An 18,212-nucleotide genomic window follows, 5' to 3' on the forward strand; every position below is an offset into this window, starting at 1 on the left:
ATGCAGTACAATGTGCCAAAAAAGAAAATTAAAAAACAAAACCAAAACAAAAAACAAAATACAACAAAACAAAATGAAAACAAAAAAACCTAAACCTTAAACTATTTCACAGATTGCCCACTACAAAATGATTATTGCACATATTCATGTATTACTATGTTTTATAAAATAATTAGTTTTAATTACAGCAGTGAGAGAGTGAGCAGGACTCTGGTGAATAAGTTGGCAAGCTTTCTGGTGCTAATTTGCTAATATCTTTAGCATCACTGCAGGTTGAGACCATAGGTCTGCCAAAAAGCCTACCCAGCCACGTGCCATGAGAGTTTACAACGGCATGTTCAATATTCAGTTCTGAACGGCCTATATTTTCCGTGGCTATATAGGCTTCTTTTTCAAAGCCCATTTGCAGCCCAGTCAGTCCTTAAAGTCATCACAACACACACAAATCATAATTGAGATATTTTTCCTTTTTTTCCCCCTCCAAATTACTTTCAATACTTAGACTTTAAGAACTGGAACAAAAAGCTTTTTCAAGTGATGCAGCTGCAGAGAAAAATCTATTGGGATCAGCTAAAAATGCTGTTATTTTTGTGAATGTGTGTGAAACCTCAAAAAAGCAGCTGAGTGATATTACACCAAGAAGCCTAGCTGTTCTGAGCAGTGGATCGCTTTTGTGCATTTTTATCCTTCGGAAACTATCTCTGGGGGGTCTAGCAGGATATGAATTAGTTAAGTCTGTACATTAAAGAAACACCCTTTCTTGTGGGAGGAAGAAAAAGGCAGGGTGACTATGCAGGATGAGAGGCTTATATGTGTCCAAGTATGCTGTAAAAGATGGCCTTGCTACTTATTCACTGAATGGAAATTATATAAAGGGCAATAAATTCAATTCCAGACTTTTACAGGGTGGTAAGGTCATGGAGGCATTTCCTTCTACAAGTCCAGTTTTTCTCAGGTTATAACTTAATCCTTTCAACATTGACCAATTATAAAACTTGAAACATATCAGTATTTGCCACAAATCATGTCTATATGTTAAATCATACTGACACATAAAAACAATTTAAATAAGTATCAATTGATTAGTTTGAGTTTTTCTTTGCCTTTTATATTGCAGCTCTCAAAGTAGAAAAATATTCAAGTTGCCCCAATTTCTTATTTTGAGTTGAACTAGAATACAGTTTAATTCTGAGTAATGTGCCATAATTAGCACACCTGCCTTGAAATGTAAATTGTATTTTTGTAAAATGGATAGCACGGTCTTTCTTTACTGTGGATTCTCTAAGTGCTTTCTACTGAAATGCTTATTCGTGACTTCTTACCAGAATTCTCAATGAATCACTGCAAACATCCTTAAGATTCCTAGGGTAATGGTACTCCAGGGAAACTGTTTTTCCTCTTCCCAGAAGAAAAAGACCACCACCATTATATAAAGGTGTGTTAAATCAAGGCACAGTCTTCCTTATACTATCGACACAAGTAATCTAGTATGTAAAGTGCATGCATAAAAAAGGACAGTAAAAATTTTGTGACTGCAAAAAAGTGCCATATGCATTCAGTGACTGGGTTTCAAGTACTAGCCTCTGGCTTTACCATTGAAATTTAAGAGCTAGAATGATTTCATAAAGAAAGTGTGGGTCAAGGTCCTAAAGTAGCTATTCCATTCTGGATTTAATATATTCAAAAAGACCATAAAGAATATAAGACATGAGTAAAACTGAAGCTAAACATTCATTCCTTTCCAACTCCCTTGATTCCCCCTCAAGGCTACAATAGCATTCCCTAAAGATGGTGAAACATGCCTAGAAATATACAGACCATTGTTTTCTTTTACATGGACAATAATACAACATACCATACTCTGCAAAATATATATATTTTATTCCTTCTTTTTGAAAACACAGAAAGGATCTGTCTTTGTGCGTATATCCCTCTCATCTATTTTTATATGTGGCAAATATAAAGTAAAGCTAATGTATTGCTTACAAAGAAGCCTGGATAGCCCTGGAGAAAAATTTCTCTCTCACCGGATCAGCAAGCACTGGAAAAAGCCTCTCTTCTTTTCCACACTAACATACTCTATGTATCAGCACATTTATTTTCCCCTTGGGGTAAGAGGTTTCATCCCCATGTTTAATCAAGTGGTTTACCTTCTTACTGAAGTTCATTTCTTGTCAAGTACCTTTTCTTTCTATTTTTTCTTTTAGTGAGGGGGGTAAGATATTAAACTACTTGGAAATATTCTGGCGACCACCATCATCCTTTACAAGAGGTACTTGACAACCTTAAGATGAAAATCATTATGCACGTCCCAGAGATACATGTCCTACTGACAGACTTTTCTCATATTTCAAAGTACATGATAAGTACCAGTAGGCAGAGCTAGTGGTCATGACTCTAGAAAGTCTACTAAGCCACAAGTCTCCTCAATGAGACACCATAGAGAGGACAACAGAATTGAGTTTTTCTAACAGAAAATGACTTAAGTCATTCAACATTTTAAGTCGTGTTTAGATTTGAAAAGTGCTTTGGTTAAGTGTTGAGATTCAGCTGAATTGAAAGGCATGAGTAAGTGGTTCCACACCAGATGGCTCAGCTACAGAGGAACATGAGTATAGTACTGCTTATTTACTATCTATAAGCTCCCTTGATCAAAGAGTGCTCTACTTGGTATAGAAGGTGATTTCTGGAGGGCCAAGTGCTGAACTACATTTTGTGGAATTTAGATAGAGCTTAATTTAAGATGATAGCTTATATTCAGACAAGGCTCCAATTAATGAACGCTATAAAATGAAACACAAATAAACAGAAACCAATCAATATAAGTGCTATACAAGGTTGTATTTAACAAGGTTCAAAGGACTTGCAATTTTGTCTTGACTATTAACAATTATGTTTTTTTTCTCCCAAATGATAAAAATATCTCCTTTATAGGGGAAAAAAAATCCCTACTGCTTACCATCCTTCTCCCCCCTGGCATTATAAGTGAAGAAATAGTTGTCACATTTGTACTCACACTGACTCTATTTAAATAATTACTTGCTCACTGAAGCCTGTAACAATTTGTCACTACACAAGAGGCTTTTTTTTTTTTTTTTTTTTTTTTGGGCCCTGTATACTATCTAAAGCACATTTGTTTTAACTGCCATACTGTTTTAACCAAGCAAAGAAATTGTTGAAGTGTCAGTCACCCAAGCCACTATCTAGGAAAATCCTATTTCTGGTCTTAGTCGTCATCTGGATATGCTTTCCTCTCTTTAAATGTGCCCCTTGAAACAGAAACTGCTTTTCTATTACCACTAGAAGCTCATCTCCATGTGCCTTTGGCAAAAAAGACTGATGGACTGATCTCTGCCATTCTGGGATGGGAAGAATTAATCTCTGTCCCCCATTAAGAGAATTTATATACATTAAAAAACAAAACAAACAAAAAAAAACCCCTAACATTTGTAATGCATGTTCCAGGTTTCTTTTTGTCTTTTCTGTTCTTTCTCTGAAATTTCAACACAATCCATATCCAAGAATGTACACAGAGATACATAGGAAATGTTAAACACATAATACTCCTGGTACATCTTATAATTACTCTGCTTTCCATCAGGTAGCCTCTGAATTAATAAAACTGGAACAAAATTTCACCAATGGGCAGGCAAAAAAATTTGATAAATGTTTAAATTATTAAAAATCCAATATTTCAAGATGCACAAAGCAATAAAAAGTGTATGACTATCCCATACAAAAGACTGGGAGGATAAATGGCCTTGCATTGAACAGATTTCCTCTGTATGAAATAACGAATGGCTGAATTATCTGAACAGGAGAAGAAAAAACAAAACAAAAAAAAAAAAAACTCCCCTCTCTGTGAATCTTCCTTTAAACTGGTTATTCCTTAGGAATACATAAATCTTCTAAGGCAGGGCACTGTGCCATCTGTTTGTTGTGGGTTATTTTTACAGCTCTGGGGGCCAAAGAAAAAAGGGGGAAAATGACTACTGCTAATAGCACATCAGAATTTATAGTGCAGTTTCAATGCTCAGAAGTAATTTTATTTCAGCAAGCCAGACAAAACATATAACGACAAAACCCAACTACAACATTACCTGGGACAGCACTAGTAGGGGGAAAGTAAACCTTTTCCTAATGGGCCACTGCTCAATAGCTTTTCACTTTCCATCTCAAATATAAAAGTATGTTTCTGGGAGAAAGAAATGGCCTCCTGTTTAACATTAAGAGAGGTCTATTTATCTTAAAAAAAACAAAACAAAACAAAACAAAAGCAAAAACAAAACAAAAACCAAAACCAACCTAAAATCTAACACTCTTCTTTTGACCAGCAAGTTTCATTCTTTCATTCTTACTAGGAGAAAACATTTAAAGAAGTTCAGCAATACTATCTTTAAATTAGATGAGCTCCTTGAAAACAAGAGCTCAAAACATTAGGTGGGATGTCATGTTGGGAGTTCACTGTCCATTCTTTCTCCCTTAATGTGAGGGTAACAATAAAGGCCAGGGAGGCAAAAGGTGTGGGAAAAATGTGAATTTCAAGAATTCTCAATCTTTAATTCCACCATGTTTTTCTTTGACTTGTTATAAAACACAGTGTTTTATAGTTGTTGTATATGTTGTAGTTAACAACAGGTTAAGTTACAATCTGTCATCTTAAAGGAGAGTAATCCCATCCAAAAATGTGATCTTTCAAAGTACAAAATATAGTTAATAATATCACTTGAAATGCAGTGAGCTTTTATATGTACAATAGAGATGTTCTTCATCCATAGGTAGTATAAATATGGAATGGTTGAAGGGAGTGGTTCTTAAACCTCAGATATCAAGATTTTGTAATATTTTTGCTAAACAATTTAGAAACTCTAATGAAGGAATTTATCTTTTTATATTAACAGGGTATGACCCTGAGAAAATTCAGCAGTTACAAATTCAAATGGATTGAATTGAGAATTGTAAAAAATTGTATAATTTTTTAAAGATTTCATATAATTTTTTCACAGAGATAGCACATAGGGTTGTATTTACTGAAGATTCTGCTTTTTTGCCTATTTCTAAACATTTGCATTTTTCCAAATATTAAATCTGTTTTCCTCCTTGTTTGGCTCTTCAATAACTCTTTAGAAACCTAATTTTGAAATGTATTTCTCTTACATGACATATGGCATAAGCATGGGTTTTATTATGGAATTTACCCTAAGTTTCTGCAATAATTTTAAGTTTGTCAAAGAAAAAGAGTGCTTAAAAGGCATATCTACTTAGTTCCTGATGACAACAATATACTTTACCAATAAAAACAAAATGAACAAGTAACTTCTGAGACATTAGCTAAATTTTGGATCCGCTAATCTTGAAAAGATAAAAAAGTTCTGTTTGCTTCCTAGATGTAGGTTCATTGTTCAGAATGCAGAATTTTCTTCAAGTTACCAAAAGATCCAATTTCTTATGTGTTTCTTTTTTTAAAATACATGTTGGTGAAACCTAGAAAGGTGAATTTTATGCATGTATATGTTTATGTATGTGTTTTTTGTGTATTTTGTGCACGTGTATGTTTATGTATGTGTGTTTGTTTAAATTTGGGAATTTCCTAAAAAAGAAGTACTGCCTTCAGAAATCATATAGTATTGTACATTATTACCTGTTGAACTATTCACCATGTTGGGGGTCATGCTGTAGGGAGGAGCTTGTGGATTCATCAGGCTGGAACTGTTGTTCATGGGTTGGGTATAAGGAGAGCTGGAGCCCATAAGTCCACTTTGATTCATGCCAGGAAAACTGCCTTGCCTATGAAAGAGAAAGCACAGACACATGCATGTTGACAATACATGCCTTATAAGATACAATAGAAAAGTTTAACAAAGTTTGACAGGAAAATTTACCCATGGCAGAAATAAGAGCAATGATTTTTACCTCTACATTCTTATAGAAGCAATGAAGAAAAGGTGGGGAAGAAATTTTCAGGTAACTAAGCAGGTTTATAAAGTATTTAATAATTTTAGTTAAGATTTCTTCATACAGGTGACATAAACAAATACCTAAGTTTTAAGAAAGAGACAGAAGACCTGTTCACATCCAGGTAGCAAAATGTGCTAGCTATGTAACTGGGTAAATCATTTAATGTCTACACATCTCAGTTTCCTTATCTATAAAACAGAGATACCAGGACTTGTATTAATAAGGCTGTTGAGGATAATACTTATTAAATCTTTAAGTGGCAGTTATTAAGTGTTTCAGGATGTTCAAAATTAGGAAGAATGGACAGGAGAAAAATGAGGGAAGGGGAGATGCAAAATCAGTAGAAAAATGTCAAAAGCAAAATAAGTTATATTAAAACCCAGACAAACTCATCTCATCCTCTATTGCAATTACTAAATAGCCTCTTGAAAACCCTGAACCTCGTCAGAGAAGAAAAGGGCTGTTATTTTGAGGAATTAATTTATTTGACCTTCTTTCTATCATGTGGTTCTTTGCCATAATATTTCCAGATTTTCAGATGTAATATACAAGGACTTTTTTTTCAAGATAACATTTTTCTTAAAAAAAAAAAAAAAAAAAAAAAAAAAACAAACCCCCCCCCCCCCGTAATTCTGAGGATTTAGCTTCAACATTTAAAAATTATGTAGTAAAAGCATTTGATTTTCAGTAATTTTGAGAATTATGAGTAGTATAGTTTAGGAAATGATTTCTTCTATTTTTTTTTTTTTTGTCCACTCAATAAATTTCTCCTAAAGAGCAGTCCAATGGTATTGTGTAAAGGTTCTCCCATCACCTAAGCCTTAATTCTGTTCTCAGCTCTCCCCTAAAAAAGTTAGTTTTGTCCTTTGCTCTGTTGAAGAGCTTATCTTCCCTGTGTAAAAAGGCAAAGGGTATTCTTTGATATGAAGGAGACACCATCATAGAGTGTCATTTCTCTGACTGTTTCTAATGAGATGTGGGGAGGAAAGGAATTTAAATTGCAGAGTGGTACAACTCTCACAGGAAAAATTACAAAGCAAAAAGTAAGATGATGGTCACGTGGCAACAACTTTAAAAGGTTCTAGTGTGATAGTCAAGCTTTTCTTATGTAAATATCGTATCTTTTTAAAAACTTTCCAAATTTTGGATAGCACTATTTTATCTCATAAAAAGAAGTAATGTGACAAGTCTTCAGAAATTAAAGCACACAAAAAAATGAAAGATAAGACAGCTATAGGTATCTCTTCCTATGTAAGCAAACAATGGGAAAAAAAAATCTATCAATAGCCATCAGATATAAGGTTGTATCTATATTCCAAAGCTTTAATTTTATTTTAGTTGAAGCATTTATATTTCTAGATTATAATAAAAATTAAAATGATGTAGACCATTTATTGCAAAAAAACAAACAAAAAAAAAAAAAAACAATGACAATGAATGAAAACTGAGGGTTTCACTCTGTATTTTTAAATTTGCAATTTTTGCCAACCTTTCAAACTTATTTTCTCTTGCCAAAAAGTCTTTTTACCAAAGAATGATGATGTTGAAAGGGGGAAATGGGTAAAAGGATGGTTAGGGAAGGGTTTGGGAAGAAATGAGTCAGTCCTTACTTCTTTCCCTCTCAATTCCATTGATAAGCTTCTTTGATTAAAGACTGCCTGACTATGACAAACTGTGCTGAATCAGTGGAATAATACAAAATACAGTCCATTAGGAACTGAGCTGAGATCACCAAACTCATTTTGATTAACCTCTGGGTCACTAAACACTTATAAATATGTTTCACAGCAGCTGCTAAACACTTCTATACACTTAAGGTCAGAGCATCATCATGTTGGTTTTTGGAGTTAACTGAAAAATATTTGTTCTGCTTCTTTGATATTTTTACCCAAAAAAGGTTGATATACTGTTTAAGCAGCTGTCATAAAATAAAACAAATGGTATGCTTTAGGATTTACCTCCTGTTTTTTCTTAGGGAAATGAATGGTGTACATGCAGTCCTCAATTTAGGAATGGGGTGTGTTCCAAAAGTTCATTTGTAAATTAGTTGTTGGAACTTGGGACACATTTCTCCTACGAAAATAATGCCATAAGAGCCATGTTCTCTGGCTAGCCTGTAAAATGCTTTTTAATTCACAAAGTAATTGAATTATGTTGTTAATAGTAGCCCCAAGCATTGAGCTTTCCATGGAAGGGGCTGGATTCAAGGAGACTATAATCTCAGCAGTCTGGAAGTGAGAACAGGGTGAGGAAAAGTACGAGAGCAGAAGTGAAGAATAATAGAGTATAATCTTGGATAAGTCACTTTAACTTTTCCAAGCCTCAATTTTCTTATTTACAAAATGCATGCTGATTATGGTGAATGCAGGTAAATACTGAACAATAAATACTAAAGATCAATATACTGAGAGTCAAAAGACTTATATTTAAGTTCCTGTAGTTAAAAAAATAAATGCCCTTGAAAGCAAGTGCCTTAACCCTTTTAAACACCTTAGTTTTCTCGTCTATAAAAAGAGAATATAACCTATCGTCTATAGGATATTGTGGCTCAAACTATATAACATATGTAAAAATACATAATTATATAATATAAATGTATAATATACTTATTAGTAAAGTATATATTTATTAGTAAAGTATATATTTACAGATATTTTATACGTATGTTTGGATACATATACTACATTTATATTTATAAATATATAATTATATGTATAATACATCTATAAATATCTATCTTTATCTATCTAAAATACAGTGTTTAATTACTGGTAATCTGGATGGTAAGCCATTAGTCAGGATGAAATTTCTGCCAAGTATATAAATAGGAAGGATGATCTCCTAGTGTTTGCCAGAACAATTTCCAAGTTACTATACTTTGCTGTTCCTATTTCCAGAGGACAGGCTTGGTAGGGGCCACTTGTAATTGGAAAGATTGTCATTTGTCTTGTCTCCCTCAGTGGAGTGTGATAAGTAGTTTCCTTCTGTTGAAGTTCCCTAAAGGTGGAAACTATGGTGTATCTAGCAAAAAGGTACTTCAATCACTAGCACTACAGAGAAAGGAGGCTGCCTTTAGGATCATTTATTTAGTATGCTAAATAAAACAGGCAAGATCCGGTGCTCCTTTGTATGTTGTCAGGGTGATCATTGCTGCAAAAAAGAATTCATCCCCTTTTTTCAGTTTATTCCATATTTAATAAATCTCACCACATGACAACTTTGGTTTATACTTCTTTATTTGATCATCTCCCAAAGTTGAATAGCCTCCTCACAAGGCTCAACTCTTACTGCCTCTTTTCTGTTTAAAATGCCACAGTACATTACAAGCCAGACTCTTCTGCATTTTGCTTTATTATTGAAGCATTTCATTTGGATTTGCAACTTAATAAAAAGTAGAAGAGGAGAGAGGGGAAAAAAAAAAAGTCTTAATCTTCCTGAAACAAGAGAAGAAATTTATGTTGACATGTGAATAGATAGTCCTATTTCTTTTTTTTTTTTTTTTTTTTTTTTGGTTAATTGCTGACACTTATTCTCCAACTAAATAATGATATTAAAGAGGTTTTATACTTATTAGGTCCAGTTTTCCCATTGTAGCATTTAACATAATTTGATCTTTTTAAGGAAATACCAGGATAAAAGAAGAATTTTTAAAATCATTAAACAAGATAAAAAAAAAAAATGAAAGAAAAAAACATTGATAGTCTTTGTGATGTGTACTAGTTGTGGTACAGTTAGTATCAACTACAGTCAGAAATAGAGATCATTCCTTGCAGTGACCCTCATGTGAGTCATCCCTAAGAATGGGAGACAATACCAAAATAATGGCAGGAAAAAAGTAGATGGGAGGATCCAGAGAACTGAACTCTTTCCTTCATAGTAGAATTGTCAAGAAAGCATTTTGAAGCACTAAATAAAGGTAAATTAGCATTCTACTTTAAGCTTCTTCACTGACTGCATTAGTTTAGACTATTGACTTCCTCACTATAGTCTTTGTTTTCCTCATCTAAAAAATGATTCTCGTGTGTGTGTGTGTTTGTGTGTTTGCACTTTTCAAGAGGAGGATATGAGGGACATGATGATATGCAGGCAATGGGAAGTGAAAGCAAAAACATTGAGTAGATCCTTGTCAACTTTTTTCTTTTTAAAGGAAGGATGTTTGTCCTTTGGTTTGGATGACTTCATAGGTATACAGGAGGAAATGATTCTTCCTGGTTTCTAAACCCCATAATTCCTAAGGCCAATTATAAATCAAAATGAAGAAAAGAGGCAATGAACTAGTACCACTAAATGTGTATGCATAAATATAGCTTTGGAAGAGTTCCTTAAAATGATTGGTGAATGTAAAGAAGCAAGAGGGGGCACACAATGGAAAACAAAAAAGCACAACCATACATAGTACAAACTGTTGAGTTTCAGAAATTGGGAGCATATTAGTTTATGGTAGGAAACATGACCTCTGTGAATAACTGAGTACTTCAGAGCCTTAATGATTATTGCTACAATGGATGATTTATTTGATTCAAGATGAAAAGTTTCTTATTCATTCTAACTCCAGAAGGCTGCTAACTTGATTTTATTAAATATTAGCTAAGTTACAGATGTGATTATCATCTGTAGGGTAGACCAAAATTTCTTTCTAATATATAGTAACAAATAAAATTCTACAAATAAATGCAAGAAAGCTCAGTGGATCACAGTTAATTTTTTTCATTAGAATTCAAAGAATCTGTCTGAGGTAAGACTAGGAAAGGGATGGTGAAAGAGAAGAGCAAAAAAGTACCTCTCCTAAAACACCACTATACTTGTTCAAAAGCAGCACATGCTGTAGCTTGACCCTTTTGGCTGTGAGCACTGGGTTTTCAATTTCAGTGAGTCTTTAGGCCTATATGGTTTTTGTAATAAATTACTGCTGTCCTGATTCTCCAGAATCTTAGCCTACAATGGCTATGGCAGTAACTGCATGGAAGTATCTCAGGGGGGTAATTGGGGTAAACATTTTAAAAAGAATTTTTGTTGTTGTTATGCTGACACATTGCTAAGGTAGCTACTGATTGCACACTGTGAAAATGACTGTGTTAGGCTGCACTCACAAATCACAGTGTACTGACCAAATTGCCCTATGCTTATCTGTGCCAGGTCTACAGAATGACAATATTTTCTCTCTCTTTTAAATGTCAAAAGCATGATTTGGGGGTTTGTTATTTAAACACACTGACCTGCACAATAGCCAGAAGTACTTTATTTAAATCTGTCTTGAGTTGAGACTAGATGTAAGTGTTTATAATCTGTCACGCTATGACACCAAATGGGTTATTATAATGAGAGTAATTCAGGAGTATGTTTCTGTAAATGCATTTTCCTGACTTCTCTCCTCCTTCTTAGTCTAAACACACACACATAATTTTTTTTATGGGTTTTCCCTTCACCCACATAGGAGCTACCTAAAACAGCACACATTCATCTGCCAACAAAGGACATGGCACTGATGAGGAAAAGGAATGAACAGCAATTTTTAAATGACCATTTCCTATGGTTCAGAGTGAAGGCAGCAAGGAAAGAGTGATTTTCCACTGACACTGACATTTATCAGGTGAAGATATTACTCTAAAAATCCATAGAATGTATTATAAATGTATTTGGAAAAATTTGTATTTAAAGTAAAAGTAAACTAGATAAAACTAAATAAACCAAACTTAAATAAAAATGCAATTTTCCCCCTCACTTTTTAAATGAGGAAGCTGAAGTCTTAAGAGTTGAAAGAACAGGCAATTTCTCTCTCCAACAATGTGGAAGAAGGGCTTCTGTCAATATATTTTGGTTCTAAATGAATTCTTACAGCTGGTGGTACAGTGGATACAACACTGGGTTTGGGGGTCAGTAAGACTCATCTTCATGATCTGGCCTCAGATGCTTACTAACTGAACAAGACATTTAATTCTGTTTGTCTCAGTTACCTCATGTCAAATGAGTTGGAGAAGGAAATGGCAAATCACTCTAGTTATCTATGTCAAAAAAAAAAAAAAAAAAAAAAAAAAACAACCGACAAACCCAAATGACTAGAAAACAATAACAACCTTCCAAGGTTGTAGTGAGAAACAAATGAGAAACTAATTGTAAAGAACTTAGCACAGTGCCTGTGCATAGTAAACACTTAATAAATGCTTGTTGATGCTTGATGATATTTCAAATGAGAGGTGATAAAGGCCTGAAAGGTAACAACTATAAAGTGAGAGATGAGGAAAAGAAACTGAGAAGGTTTGGCAATTGATTGGATGGTGAGTGGCATGGGGACACAGCAGAGAGAAGCAAAGTGATGCACTGACAACCACAAACCTTTAAAAATAGGTGGGGGAAAAGATGCTTTTATAACAAAGAAAAAACTTCCATTCTGATGAATTTTTGCATGTTCTCCAAAAATACTGCATTTGAGAATACATCACTCAACAAATAAGCATTTATTAAATGTCTTGTATTTGCTGGGGGATAAAAAGAGAAAGAATGAAACAATCCCTGTTCTCAGGTAGCTTGCATTCTAATGGGGAGGAGGGGAGAGTCAAGTGCATATACAGGTACATGCAGAATAAAAAAGAGGAGAAAGTACATGAATAAATACAACATAGCAAGGGAGGGCAGGCACTAACAGCTGGGCAATTGGGAAAGGTTTTTTAGAAGAAAATTGTGTTTGGACTATGTATACTGAAGGAAGAAAGGGATTCTATGAGACGGAGGTTAGCAGGCAGGACTGCTGGGCATGGGTACCTGAGTGCAAAGGGCAAGAGAAGGGAGAGGGCTAGCAAATTGTGATAAACAGGACACATTTGGCTGGATGGCAGAATGGAAAGGGGGAGTACAGGGAGTCAAAAGTACAATGAAGTTGGAAAAATAGGCAAACAGAGCCTTTGCTTTCCAGAGACATTCGAAGTTTAAGAAAACAGTGGGTATTAATTAGGAGGCAAAGATAACGAATCTTGTTTTGGAAATGTTAAGGTTGAAAGTTTCTGGAATATCCAGTTTGAAATATTAATAAATAACTGGTGATTTAAAAATAAAGCGACTGGGGCTGAATATATAGAATTATGAACTGGGAAATATAGACATAATAATTAAACCCATGGGATAAAAAATAGAGAGGAATAGGGGAAAGAAGGGAGGAGAGACAGAGATGGGGGGGGGGGCAGAGACACACAGAGAGAGATGGAGACAGAAAGACAGAGGCAGAGAGAGCGAGAGAGTGAGCGTGAGAGCAAGAGAGAAGGAAAATAAGGAAGGAACCAGGACAGGATCTGAAAATTATGCATGTAAATTATATTCACTGAAAAGTAAGTTTTTTTGGGGGAAAACTTGTCAAATAACTGCTGATTCACATATAATTTTTTTGTTACAGATCACAGTATATGTATTAATTCACAATTCATCCTCACTCAAATAAGAGTGTCTATCAACAAAACAGGCTGAAAGTAAGAGCAATTGATCATCCTTATTTAAATCTAAGAGTAATCAGTAAATCAAGAACTCAAGATCACCAAATGGTCATGTTTGTTTCAAGTTCTATTATTCTGGCGTTTTCAATGCATACACACACACACACACACACAGAGAGAGAGAGAGAGAGAGAGAGAGAGAGAGAGAGAGAGAGAGAGAGAGAGAGAGAGAAAGAGAACGAGAACCTTTTATTGTATTACATATTTTAAATCTTCTTGTCAAACTCCAACTAATTTTACACACACATTGGAATGAGGCAGATTTCCAAATGCTTAACTTGGTGAATATACATCTACAGAAGCACATAGGAGAATTTAGTCAATAATTTATTCTAAATAACTTGAAATCTAGTGTTGTGAAAGAAGGGGAAAAACACAACAACCACAACTGAATGGCCAACCTCCAGCCAATTTTCTGTGTGACTAATCCATTAGTATGCCCATAACGACCACGAGATTAGCAACCTTGGTGGCAAAATAACATATTATTCTTGACATGCAAGTTGCTCTGGCTGGAAATCAAGCCCTGTGTGAAAGTGAAGTGGGATTGGCTGCCATTTGGCCAGATACAAGAAGGAAAAAGGAAGAGCTTTTGACTTCAAATTATAAATTAGCATTATATAATGTATATTCTCACTTTTTTTTTCTTTTGAACAAGTCTACCTTTACCCATAGACATATATTGGAAAGAAATAACAGTTAGTCAGCATTTGTTTCTATTTGGCTCCATATTTTGTAATTTGTGCTAGGTGTGACATAGTTCCATAGTTCTCTTATTACTGGTCATATTTTTTGGGTTATGTTAGCTACTTTCTTTGAGCATTAAATGCCAATGTTGTTTTGTTTAAAATTACATAATTTTGAGTTAATACTACCACCTCAGTTTTAAAATATCACTTACTAGTTTATCACCAATATAAGAAAATGATATTTCATTTATTCCTATTAGGTGGTTAGAAGGCACATGTCTTAGTTTGAACTGGTAACAGAACTGCTGTCCATTGTTCTTATCAATGAAATACTTAGTCTAAAGCTGAAAATGATAGAATAGGAAGAGCTCCAAATGTTAAGTGATGATATGTTTTGGTTCTAAAGCAAGGAATTCAATTAAAAGCAAACAAAAAACAACAGCAAAAATAAAATCTCCCCTAATAATCTTGAGATGAATGGATGGATTAGAAACACACACACACACACACACACACACACCCTCACACTCAAAATGACTGTTCTCTTTTCCTGGTGTGTTTGGCTACTTCTAACTTACAGTAATTTATGTTATCAGCTCAGTTAGGCCCTAAGATCCAAGGAGAGGAAATCTAACTTAAGCCATTGCTAAAATTGATGGCTCACTGTCAGCTCTCATCTGCTGTGACTTAAGGGGGAAAAAAAAAAAGATTGTTTTTTTCCTCATAGCTTTTGTTTTTATATATATAGAATTTCTCTCAGTATATCCCTCCTTCCAGAAAGCTATCTCATATAACAAATAACATTTATTTTTCAAAGAAAAGACATTCTTTTTCTTTTTTAAAAATTTCTGACTAGCTAACTCTTTCCTTATTCTTCTGTCTCTTTCTGTGTCTCTCTTTCCCTTTCATTCCACCCTTCTTCTTTCTAACAGTGCTCTGTCTTGGTTCTCCTACCTGCCTAATTCATCCTTTATCTTCTTGGTATAAATATTTATCACCCATCTCCAAATGTTTAGTCAGAATTTTCAGTCTCAAGCCCCAGATATTGTTTTAGAATTTACTTGAATTCAAGAAAATATTTCCTATTCATAAGACCATGCTAGTAGTTGAGATAAGAAAGTGAAAAAAACAAACAAACAAACAAAAAAAAACCACACACAAACTCTGAGAGATAATTTTTGGTTCAGTGGTTATAACAACAAGTTAGTTGGAGGTAAAAGAATCAAGGTGGTAAGCAAAGAACTTTCTAGAAGATTGAGTATGAGAAAGGGGATATGAGACAAGAGTTTGAGAGGGACAGCAGGTGAAAAAAAATTTTTTGGGGGTAGGGTAGACTCGAGCACATTTTTAGGTAGAAGGGGCAAATGAAGTCTATAGGCAGGAAGAAACTGAAGAAGATAAACAAGACAGGAATTATTAATAGCCCTAAAAGAAAGATGAGGTAATGGGGAGGACACAGGTAAAGTAGTTGACATTAGCAAGTAAAATGGTCATCACTTCCTCAGAGACAAGAAAAAAGGATGAATAAATACTTGGGAAGATAAAGGAGTTTATGATCCAAACTTTGTGAATAGCATCTGTAGGGGATAAGCTTGGAGTAGAGTGGAGAGCTATAAGGAGCTTTAGGAGCAAAGAAAAAACACAGAAGGAGGGGGGTGCAATATAGACATTATAAGGAAAGAATAAAAGTTTTGATAAACATCAGAAAGTACTCGTTCTAGACAACAGGAACTTTTGTGGCCCAATTTTCACATGGTGTTGGGGATATGATCTCTCCCAGTGTCATTTAGAACCATGGAAGTATAACTACAGAAGGAATGTAAGGTGGTGAATTCAAGATTGAGGGTTGGCAGAGTAAAAAAAAAAAAAAAAAAAGATTCTTGATTTAAAACACTATTGTAATATTCTGTGGTATTTGTTATGAGATTATCAAGAATCTGAAAAAAAACACTCCCTTTCTCATTTTTACCTTTTAATGTAGGGCTGAGAATTCTGAAATGTTAGTAGGATACAGTTTAAGCATTACAAACCCAACATTCATATGTCCTTTTCTATGTCTTATGAAAGATTTTAATCCCGCTTGCTCCCCCAAAGAAGAGTTGTTTTCATATATGACTATGACAAGTTATATGGATTTTAAAAAGCCAGATTCATCATGCCCTACACTTCTTTCATCCAAAGAAGATTTTTTTCTTTCATACGCATTCATAAGGTAGGTCCAGATAAGGATTCTTTTCCATGTATAAACTCTAGAGATAGAAGAGACTATGAAAGGCACTTCCTTTAATCCCATTTTTTGACTTAATTCAGGTAACTAACTTCTTTACCAAAAGGACTTTTCTGAAATTGTTCCCAAAGTACTGATTAATTATCCTCACCTTTTCTGTCACAGCTATCTGAAAAACAGAGCCTTAGAGGGTTTTAGAGGGAGAGATACTTACTCCCTTTTCAGAGTGAGAAGAGAAAGCACATTAGCTGGGCTTTGACTTACAGTAATTAAGAGCTGATGATAACTATTTCTCTCCATTGTGAACCCTGGCTTGTCTCCTGGCCACATGGTTCCACTGTGTTGTTCTGTGTACTGGCAGCCATATGAAATTGAACCAGAATTCTGATCTCCAAAAGCACTCCAAAGATTTGGATCTTAAGCATTTTTCCTTTTAGTTGCCAGAAAGCTCACAACGGCAATGTGGGGCACAGCAGCATATCAAGAGAGAGAACAGCACCAGACAGCCAAGTGCCGTCTTTTTCTCATAGGCAAGTTTTTCCATGAGCATACCTTGCCCAAGAATTCCAAGCTATTTATTAATTTCCTGCTAATTAAGCTTGCAAGTTTTATGAATTGAGGCATTCATGACTACATGCAGTTTTGACAAGGTGCAAATGGCACAATACTTCTGCCTAGTAAAATATGGTTCATAATACTTTCTGGGAAGAAAAACAACTATTGATAAAGTTACAATCAGTTCTGCTGCATTTCTACCTAGAAATCTTTTCCTTTTTAAAGTCTTTATTTCAATTGCTTTCTACATAAAGATTGGCATTACTTTAAAAATGGCATTTGTTTAGGATTTTACTACCCTAAGATACCCTGGTTTAAGGAGTTTACTTACAAAGATGACTGTTGGGAAAGTAACATTTTGAAAGTAAGACTGAGTAAATAAGGTTATATCTTTATATTTACATACTTCTTTTACCCAAAGGCAGAAGTTCTTAACCTCTTCCTGTGTTTTGGACCCTTTCTCAGAATACTGTTTTTAAATGCATAAAAGACATAGAATTACAAAAAAAAAAAAAAAAAAAAAATCAAAGGATAGTTAAAATAAAGATGTATATTTTTTTCTGATGAAAGTGTACTCACACTCTCTTTGAGAATAGGGTGGAGGGGGGAAATGGAGCCTCAATTAAGAACAGTTGCACTAAGAAATCATCATTATCTGACAGTCTTTAAGAAGGAAATAATCTGCCCTGAATTGTCAGTTATATATTGTCATTCCTGCAATGATGAACCCTACCTCAAACAAAGCCATCGTCAAAGTCAAATAAAATTTGATGGTTATCCCAAGCACTTAATCTATCAGTGCCCCAGACAATCTCTGAGAATGTAAACTCTACTTAGATGGAAGGTGTCCACTTTCCGGGAAAGCTCCAAACTAAAGAAATCATGAATCCAGACCACTCACACTCCTCCCAACTTTGAAAAAAACAAAACAAAACAAAACAAAAAAACCTCAAAATTTTATTTAAGTACTTATTTACATAGAACTATTTGCTGCAGCATGAATAGAGATGTCACTTGACATTTAAAAATTATTTTTTCTATAATTCCTACATAGCTTATACACCAAAGAGTGTCTAGCCAGAAATATTACCAGTTTACTAATTAAATTTGTTCAAAATTGTGGTAGTTAGGTAGTACAGAGGATAAAGTACAGGATCCAAAGTCAAAAAGACTCGAGTTCAAATACAGCCTCAGCCATTTAACAGCATTCTACCTCAGTTTCCAATTCCAAAATGGAGATAATAATAGCATCTACTTCCCAAAGTCTTCCCAAATGACAGAATAATCATGCTGTGTACTGAT

General features: G+C 34.4%; 1 protein-coding gene across 9 annotated transcripts in view; it reads right to left on the minus strand.

Moving 5' to 3' along the window:
- Nucleotides 1-18,212, minus strand: part of ARID1B (AT-rich interaction domain 1B) — a 523,204-nt gene that overhangs the window by 39,535 nt on the left and 465,457 nt on the right. For all 9 annotated transcript variants that reach the window (XM_074309447.1, XM_074309444.1, XM_074309443.1 and 6 more), the window contains one exon: nt 5,642-5,787. In XM_074309447.1, the coding sequence (XP_074165548.1) occupies nt 5,642-5,787 (146 nt within the window). The remainder of the gene's footprint in view (nt 1-5,641; nt 5,788-18,212) is intronic.

This window comes from Sminthopsis crassicaudata, chromosome 4 (assembly GCF_048593235.1).
Source record: "Sminthopsis crassicaudata isolate SCR6 chromosome 4, ASM4859323v1, whole genome shotgun sequence".
In the NCBI taxonomy this organism is placed as follows: domain Eukaryota; kingdom Metazoa; phylum Chordata; class Mammalia; order Dasyuromorphia; family Dasyuridae; genus Sminthopsis; species Sminthopsis crassicaudata.